This window comes from Varroa destructor, unplaced genomic scaffold (genome assembly GCF_002443255.2).
Source record: "Varroa destructor unplaced genomic scaffold, Vdes_3.0 BEIS01000001.1, whole genome shotgun sequence".
NCBI lineage: Eukaryota > Metazoa > Arthropoda > Arachnida > Mesostigmata > Varroidae > Varroa > Varroa destructor.
In genome coordinates, this window is record NW_019211454.1 from 43,652,994 (window position 1) to 43,663,011 (window position 10,018).

General features: G+C 43.6%; 1 protein-coding gene across 4 annotated transcripts in view; it reads left to right on the forward strand.

Annotated features, from left to right (window-relative positions):
- Nucleotides 1–10,018, forward strand: part of CadN (neural cadherin) — a 142,134-nt gene that overhangs the window by 83,328 nt on the left and 48,788 nt on the right. For 3 of the 4 annotated variants that reach the window (XM_022791573.2, XM_022791582.2, XM_086982377.1), the window contains exon 2: nucleotides 4,804–7,053. The exons of the other annotated variant lie outside the window; for it this stretch is intronic. In XM_022791573.2, the coding sequence (XP_022647308.1) occupies nucleotides 4,979–7,053 (2,075 nt within the window). In that variant the 5' untranslated portion in view covers nucleotides 4,804–4,978. The remainder of the gene's footprint in view (nucleotides 1–4,803; nucleotides 7,054–10,018) is intronic. 4 annotated transcript variants of the gene reach the window in all.

The window sequence follows — 10,018 nt, forward strand, 5'->3', positions numbered from 1 at the left end:
TAATTAATCGTTGAACCTTTCGATTGAGAATCCAGCCGGTGACTTACTCTAAGCAATCGGCCCCGTCCTTCGCCATCCTTTGACACGAACAAGGTCATCTTGCTTGAAAGATAATAAACCGTATCGGTTATGGCCGCTGTGGTGACTCTACGAGACAACTATTACCTTGCATCGGGATGCTGTGCCAACTCATACACAGTAAAGACTGTGCAGCAGGGCCTATTGCGGTTAATGGAATCGTTATCACATGGGTAGCTAGCCAGCCAGCAACGATAGTTATACTAGCTCATTAATTGTTGTTCATTGCTACGATTGAAACGATGTTGATGCTAGGACAGATAGTAATCATAGCGCTTAAATAAATCGTTTGTATTTGCTTGTGTGTTCCTCAGTCCTCGCACGTACACATTAGAAATATACATGCGTATGGTTAATGCTACGATGACCACTACAACAAGTACTATTCAATCCAATCAAACGAGCCGCTGCGTCATCACGCGAGGACGAATTGCTTCCGTCGCCTTCAGTGTGCTCGCTGCTGTTTGACAGCCGAAAGGGCCTGAAGATTTAGCCGGAGACGGCCCGAGCCGGCCGGTTCCATGAGGAATGCCGAGATAGGGCTTCTTCACAGCTTCAGAACACAAAGTGTAACCCCACCAACGAGTGTCCTCATCTTAGGCCAAACTGCTTAAGCCAGCTGTTCTAGTTGTTGCTGTTATCCGTGAATGGGTCGCAAACGATTACGGCCGAGACTGTTAGTGAAATGAGGTGTGGGAAAGATGATCAATATTATTATTACTACTATTAGGTAAAGCAAAATTATTAGATGTTATTGCAATATTCCATTACAAGCGATGATCTAATTTGCTTATCTTATCAGATGACGTGCTTGTCAGAACCTCAGAAGCTAGTCTTGTGCCGTTGTTGCTGTTGTTAACAACTGTCTAGAAGCAAAATCTAGTCAAGAGGATCAGAGTTTCTTATTTTTGACGTTAGTGACTCTGCGGAACGGGGCCGCGCCGTGCGGACGATTCAAGACGGGTTGCGTGTTACAAAGATCCATAGAATAAAAATGCTATAAATAATGTATGCATATGAACAGTGGTACGTTTTTGAGCATCGTTCTCTATTCGTTCACTGATACTTCCGTTCCAGGAAGTAGCCGTCTAAGGCTTTACTTCACTTCAAGATCCTTATCCACTACCGTTTTTCTCTATTACGTCTGATTAGGACGACAGAAGCGAAGCGTTTAACAATAGTGTGTTCTCTTGGGTATCTGCTTTTCGGTTGAATCTGGCTATTTGCGATAATTCACAAAGCAGTTGCAGTGATGCAATGATGAAGTTTTTACAAACGAAAATATTATAAAAGTTAGTGCTTTCCATGTCGACAAATTCCACCCATACTGTATCAGGATCACGGTTGGCTGGTTTCCAGCGAGACAGGCCAAGCTACAGCGACGGACAAAGTTGTAGTAATATATCGAGTTGTTTCTTTGGTGACTCTGTGGAGTGGGCATTAAATATCGGTGGATTTTCAAAGGACACGAATAGTAGAAACAGCAACGAGCTAGCTAATGTTTGTCTGTAATGTTCGTTAAGCTACACGAATGAAATTACCCAGGTTGCGGTTAGTGGCGACCATTCTGTACTACCTTGGATTGTGTCCTATCGAGAATACACCTGGAAAAATAGTGGCTAATAAGCACAATAGCTTTGTCTTTGCTTCAACCTGGTTTTCGTGCCGGCTTTTCATTAGCGAAAACTGTTTGACCGCACCGGCTTTGCGAAATATGATTGAAACGGTATCGACTTAGTCGTTTTATTAATTCTGCAGCCAACTCTTTGTTTCGAAGGCCAATCAGGACAAAACGGGTATGTAACGACAAATGCTAAGCCTCATTAGTTATACTGAACATAGTGAAAATATCGCATGTCACATGTAAGCCAACAATAACAATGACAAACCAATTTTATGTTTCATCTGAAATTCTCCGACGAGGTGCAGCTGCGCATAACCTCTCCAGCGATTGAACGGCTGCAAGTGTCTATGTAAGATTACCTGAAAAACGTATTGATCAAACAGCGGTAGCCCATTATATACCACTGCGTTTCTCAATTAACTCGGTTTGTCAGCTGAACCATTCGATGTGACGAGACAATCTGATTGGCAGTGTTGAAACACAGAACAGTTAAAATAGATGAGTCCGATAGAAAAAGAGAAAAAAATAGACACCCGCGCTGACGACGATAACCGCATTTTTGTTACTACTTCGACTAGCTAAGCAGCTCTGACGTATCTAGTGCGGTATTTGTTGCCGTCAAGCTCATTCGTCAATGGAAAGAAGAGGAAATCTACGATGGCGTGATGATGATCGTTCGTTAGAGCGATGTTTTGGCTGTTGGCAATCCGACCGTGTCATAGCCATATGGTACCCACCCGTAGGAGACGAGCAAGTTTCGCAGCACTTTTGGCTGCCTTTTCGACTCTGCTGGGAGGAGTCAGAAAAGGATGTCTGCGAGATTCTCGAGACGAAGGGAATTCCTTCTCCGGCGTCGACGAGGCCACGCCCTGTTCCCCGCACTACACAGCCATTGCCGTTGTGCTGTGGCGAGGCGGACAAACGGCTCGATTCCAGAAAGGCTTGACTCTGCTTTTCCACTGGCGTACTATCTGCGCAAAAGCAGCACGGTTGGCCTTGCATTTCCCGCGGAAAAGAATGTGGGGTGTTCTGTATCCGTTTCAAGCAAGAAAATTACTAGCAGTGTACATCTTTCGACAAAGTCGTCAGACAGCCAACGGGAAGGCGAAACGATAAGTCGAGTCGCGCGTTTATATTGCGCTATATAGGGTAGGTAGCGATGTAGTGCTGATTTAAACAGGTTTTAGCCACTAATTTACAAATCAACCCTTCGACACGATTCATTTCGAATGACAAACGGTTCTTTTTAGGTTCATTTTAATTAGCAGGCTTGAAGCTGAAACTTTTATTCAATGCCACAACTACTATAACAGTGTTCAACCGAATGAAATGGTAAGTTTGAATTCAAACGCAGCTGTTTACGCATTGTAAAGGTGGCTTTGTACTAAAAAAATTCGATTTTAGCCTGCTCGATGTACCACCATTGACATTGCTTTCACTGAGAAAAAAACACAGCCCCACTGTACAATCATTGACCCAAGAACGATTTGTCGCGAATGGGCCTTTTAATTCCCAAAAAGTCGTGACGCATCCAAAAATATAAAAGAGGATGTACTGATATATTATAGAACATTGACGTCGGGGATGCAAAGGCGGTCGTATAGCGATCTCGCAATTTTTTGTACTATCTACTGGAAGCCAGATGAGGACCAGGATGTCATTGAAAGGGAATTCGCGAAACATGATGAATATTACTTTTATGCAGGACTAAAGGAATACAAACAACAGTTCGAAGTTAACGCCAACTTTATAGGACACTGATGGTTCTTCAGGGTAAAATACAAAAAGTAAAGGAGGTCGAATATTGCACGAATAAAGGCACGAGAGTGCCATCGCGTAGAGAAATAGCTAGCGAAGAAACCTTCAGTCGTTAATTCACTCGTCCTTTTTCTTGTTGATTCCCGCCGCGTATTTTTCTTTCGGAAATTTCAGCTGGTGAAGTGTACTGAGTTGCTGATGGGTGATACTGAAAGCTAATCAGGGGACCGAGTCCTCTGTTGTACGCTGACCTTATCGTCGATCGCCTCCATTTTTGAGATCTAAAAAAATTATAAATTTTATTTGTCTTTATTTTCTATCTTCATTTTCTTTATTAAAACAAAATGACAGATTTAATGTGATAAATTGTAAATTTATTTATGATATATTCTTTTGTTTTTTTTAATTTTTAGTGTACTTTCACATCAAATTTTGAATTTGAAAAAAATGATTAATTATCATTAAAATTAATTCTCAACTAATTTGGCAGAAAATTGCATCAAATTTAGAATTTAAATAAGAAAAATATTTCATTTAGTAGATTTACCTTATTTTTTAATTGATGTACTAATTTGAGAATCCACATTTTATTAAAATGGCAGAACAATGCATAGGATTTAAGCTCCTTTTATATCTTTACAGATTTTTAATAATTTCTTTTATTTTTCTTAAAATTTTTATTATTATTAATATCCTTTTAAGTATCGCTTTTATTACACTCTTAGAACGAAAAATTTTAGGATATATTCAATACCGTAAAGGGCCTAATAAATTAGGATGGCCTCTTTGAATGATTCTGAAGCCGCGTGTGACTGAGTTGACCTTTTCGTTGATTTGCACCTTTTAACTTATTAGTGTTGCAACCTATCGAGATTGTGTTTGATAAAGCACATTTCACTATTATTACACCTAGGTCTCCCATAATCAACTAAATATTACCTAAACCGAGTAGATGCATACCAATAGAATATATAACAACCGTGAGTAACATAGTACAACCCGCAGAAAAGGCAGCAAAGACGCAGATGCGTTCTATTTGACGTTTAATCTATTACAGGGTTAGCGGCTGTCAGATATATGAACGAATCAATAACGATATTAGATTTAACTGTCACATTAATTATCATCAGCCTCACTTCTCAGTAAATTAGTAAATACCGCTCGATAAGATACTGTGCAAGTTCTAGTAAAAAAAAATCCGTGCGAAAGTTCCTAAGTTGTTGTAATAACGAAACGCCTTGCGCCGTTTCGTTATTATCACAAACGTCCTGTTTATAATAAAAACAGGACCTTTCTTTACAGGTGACGCTAACAAAAACCGTTCATTTCTGGGCATATTGCAGGTGTCCGCCCGCGTGTGACGACCGTGCAATGTAAGCCTCGAAATAATTCGGACTTCGAGCAGCGCGCGCAACAAAAGGCGCAGCTCTCGTCGCGGCAATGAACACTTAGTAAAAAAAAAACCTACGGACGTCAGCTAAGTGGGTGCGCCGACCCAGCAGCAGCAGACAGATCGAAATGAGTTCAGCTAGTCTGAACTGGGACTCGGATCCTTGGAGCCGGCTTAGCCCTCCGGAAGCGTTTTCGAAATACGACGCTGCGCAGGTCACAACAGGACCCGGTCCCTCAGCAACAGCAGCAAACGAGATCTCAGGCAACGACAGCAGCAAAAATAGAATCGGTCAGTGGAGCCGCCACCACTGTCACCGATCAACCGCTGTTGTCGAAAGAAGCTCGCCCCTACAGCCGCTGAAATGCCGTCGCGCATATGATGTATATAGCTATCATCATTATCGACAAGAATCGTCGTTACCACCATCAACGGCTCTCCCATGGAAACATAGCCGTCGTAATAAGCCACACACACGGTATAGCAGCAAGAGTAGTGGAAGCATACATCACCGTACAGCTGCAGCAGTAGCAATAACGTCACTGTTGGAATGCCGGCCTCTCCGGTGCTTAGGGAAGACGCTGCTCGCGGCGATTCTTCTCGTCTCAGTTGTGGACCGATCTCATGCCAAAAACGCCGGGCTTCAAGGCCCGGCCGATTGGCGACCTGAACACATTGTCGTCACAGATAACGCTTATCCTGGATACATTCTTCGACAGCTCAACTATTACGGACCGGCATACCAAGTGATGCAAGGACAGCCAACCACCCAAACTAATATCGACCCACAACAAGGATTTCTCAGCGAATCGAACATGTTTGCACTCAGTGATGGTGGACACTTAATGGTGTGTAGCAATCTAAAATGTATGGCTGGCAGTGCAAAAGCTCTACGACGGAGTCTGGTGTACAACCTCGCCAACTCTACCAAAGACAGTGCGGTCCATGATGACTGGGCTCTGAGACAGGGGCACAGCAGCGGATCAGGTTTGGCTTCAGCTTTCACTGATGATAATGATCTCGATTTGTTACAGAAAGCGCCATCAAGTTTGCCTGTCGTCATAGCTGAGAATTACAATGGCTCGTTCAGTCCCATCTACCAGGCGATAGTTCACGTGGTGCCGCATAAACATCGGTTAACGTTTATTAGTGACGGTTATCAAGGGAGCGTTCCGGAAAACCTCGACTCCGGGGCGACTGTCTCTGACCTATGTAGGAACAATTTGATTAACGGCTATGTCACCAACACTGACATCGTTCAAAGGGAACTTTCGTCAAGCAGCAACGACCTTATGCTACAAGTGAACAAACCCGCGCGTTTTACTATTCAAAGCGGTAACCATGACGGGCTCTTTAAGGTATCACAGATCGATCCGAAAACTGCTGTCGTGATAACCTCAGCTCCGCTCGACCGTGAAAAACAATCAAAATATGATTTAGTCGTCAAAGCCCTCTCTGGCCCTGAAGAAGCGACAAGAAAACTTAGTATCCACGTTCTCGATGAGAACGACAATTCACCTGAACCTGTTCAGGATAATTATGAGTTTCGTGTCCACGCGGATTCCGTTCCACAGACTGTCTTCGGTCAGATTGAGGGCAGGGACGCTGACGGTGATTCAGTTGTGTTCAAGCTCGTCGACAGACACCCAATGATAGCCGTAGTGCCCAAAACGGGAGAACTTATGCTGACGCGTAAACCCCAAGACGAATGGGAACGCGAAGCCGAACTCAAAAGCCTGGTGAAGGAAAAAACCGTTGGTGAGAAATTCGACGAGAACCTAAAAAAGGTGCAAAGTGTGGTCAAGGGCGCGTCGCAGAGAGTTAGGGAGCTTGGCGAGGAAGCTGGCAAAGAAATGCGTGTTTTGACCCTCAAGTTGGCTGCTCGTCTTCATGACAATCGCAAGGAGAGCAAACGGTACAGCCCGTTGGTGCCTATTACTGTGCACGTAATTCCACCAGAAAAGGACAGCAAAAAAACTACTGAGGCTGATGGAAAAGTCGACGATCTGGAGAAGGCGCTTGAACAATTAAGCGAGGCTCGACATCGCAGCCGAAGGTCGATCGTGAACGCCGGCTTAGGATCGATTCGTCCAACGAAGAGTTACAAGTTCAAGGAAAACGATGGTAAAGATGCCAACAAAACTGTCTTTACCCTTGATAAAAAGATTACTGGCGAGTCATTTGAACTCGAGGCTGCCAACAGGTTAGTGATGCATTTCTTTCCGTTCGTTGTGATTGTTATATTCTAGGAAGTACGCAGGCAATGCATAGTAGGATTAGGTTTACAAGTTGAATAAAAGGACGTAAAACCGGATAATGTTAGGACGACTATCCGACAGAAGTAGTCTTTTTTACGGAGAAATTAGTGGAGTTTCAGGTAGTTCCAGTGAATTTTCCCAAGCCGTTGTTGAGTTGTTTTATCGAAATTTCTTCCTAGGAGAAACTAGAATATTGTCGGATAGACCCAACGCGTAAGGCTTAGGAAGAAAATTTAGACTTCGTGATCCAGTCAGTCAGAAAGGTAGAGCATTTACCGCTTTGCTTTTGATAGAAGCAACTAATTCAAAGAAGCTGCAGAAGCAAAGCTTCTAAGGGGATAAATAAAGGAGTAACTCATCGAGCACGGGCAGGAGACCTAGACACAAGCAGGATATAGTTGCTAATAAAGGACTAAAAAGGACGACTACTAAGGAAAAGAGAGTCTATTGCTGGTTCGGTTATTTTGAGCGACGGCACTAGCACTAGCACTAACGAGCAGAAGCAGCGAGCTGCCTTTTGTTGTACGGATGTTTACAAATGATCCGTTTTCCATAGACGAGCCAAGCTGTACACATACACCGTCGTGCAACCACATACATGCACACACAAAATTTGTCAATCACACATTCTGGCAAGTGGCTGTTTGTTGCATTTGCCTGTCATCTCCCCTACAACGGCAGCTGTTGTTACTTCAAAGATCGGTTACACAAGGGATTTCATTCTGCTTCATGCTGCGCCTCCCTTCGTTCGTTCTCGTTTCTTTTCGAAGAAGAAAATATCAGAATTTATTGGATGTTAGGAGGTACGTTTGGGTGTCGGAAGCAGGCACACGCATTTAGACGATCTGAACCCCATAAGCTGACTTCATGGGAGTTGCAGGGTAGTTCGGAAATAGATGGAGCCAGCTGTCCAGCGCTTGTCGTTGTTTTCATGTATAGCGCGACGCGATGCGCACGCTAAGCGGAACGACGAAGTTCTCAGATAATAAGAGATGTCATGACTTTACTGTTGGTGGTTTATATGGTTATATAGCAACGTGGGTTGATATATTGGCGACCTGACCGAACAATATGATACCGTATAATAAGAGTATATTATATGACAACTGTAGTTGCCTCAGAATATATCGAGAAAGAAAGGCCTATTGGAATGAGGAACACATACATATATGGTTGTACGGATGCGAATTTGACTTGTAAAGTAGTAGCACGAGCGGCGGGCAAAGAGCAATTGATCGCAGATCTGCCCTGTGCAAAAAATTCAAATCGAATTTGGGGCAGGAGCGATGTCCTGAAGTGGCATCGAGATCCCTGCAGGTGACAGATTTGAGTATTTCGTTCAAATCTGGCTGCTTGGAATGGTTCACTGACGTCGCCACGTGAAGGATCTGATGTAACTGAAAAAGCTATTATTTGATGCAATATTTTATCCAGTCAGTCAAGTATAAATACCTGATGCGTTACTCATATACGTTAACAGGAATATTTGATTGATTTATTACATTTTAAGCTGAAATGTTTACACTTGTAATAGTAAGTGTCTCTTTAGCTCTACGTACATGCCGTGATTTGTTGTAAACTTCAACTCAAGCTTGAATTTAACCACAAAGCTGTTGCGTAGAGCTTCTATGTGTTTCACCGTAAACAACCCCTACTTCACTGTAGTCTTGTCTATGTATACGCATTCGTGTAACACCACATTGATAATAAAAATAATACGTTTTTGTTTTGTTTTGTGATGTAAAATCCGTAAACAAACCACGTTGCCATAATCCATTGCGTAGTAAATCGCTGTTATTTTTAGGCAGAACTTGGAGGCTACACGTACGCTCTGTCTATGGAAGGAGGGGCTAGTTTCTAGTTGCAAGCAACTGCTTATTACTCGTACACATCAGGTGCATAGATTTCAACGTTAAATGTTGGCAGGCACATGACGGCGCAGAGCTGGAATCGCCGCTGCCGTCGTTGTCTTTATATGTAATCTTTTTACCCGCCTGTCCTTCCTTCCTGTATTGTCACACCAAGCAAAAACAACAGCAGCGTTATCACATGCATCGCTGCGTATGTGGCACCCACATCTCTAGCCCGCTTATTTCCGGCTTATCTTCCCTCGTCATCACCACCTGCATCATCGTAATCATCATCATCACCAATAAAAGGAGTAGATGGTACAACAAAGCGAAGAACGAGGTTCTGGGACAGCGGTTTGGAGGCACGGACGGTAACGCCAGCAACAACGGCAACCATCCGGCTTTTTCCTCCACCACATTTTCGCACTTTGTTTGCCCCCATTCATTGTACGCAGTAATGCATACTGGCTAATCCCTTACGCCTTGTGCCTCAGCCTTCACGCTTAGCGTACATAGCCCGCATTATGCTGCTACGGCGAACCGCGCAGCCGGATCTAGCGCATGGCTGCCTGGCTATACAGAAGCATACCACATGCCGCGAGTATGCGAAGAACGGTATGCCCAAGTGTTGACGTTTGATATTGGCTGCTGCCAGCTACCACAACGTCACACTGCTGTTTCATCATCGGCGTAGCTGCGGGATCACATGCGACAGTGACCTTCTTTGCTGGTGACGACGGCAGTAACAACAGCAACAACAACAGAGCAACATTGAGAGAAGATATCATTAGGTGGAATAACAAGAATAGCATCGGCGGCAGCAGCAGCAACAGCAACATTACCAAGGTAGCCTAGACACGAAAGAACTGATAACAATGACAACTGTAGCAGTCGGAACAGCATTCGTACAAAGAAAGCGAGGCAAGAACACGAGTTTTTCGTCGACGGCGGCAGCGTCGTCGTCGTCGTCAACATTACTCTTCTCAATTTTGTTGCCCATTGCTGTTCCTGATGGAATGCTAATTTTCCTAGAAGTACTATCCTGATGACTATCTCGTGC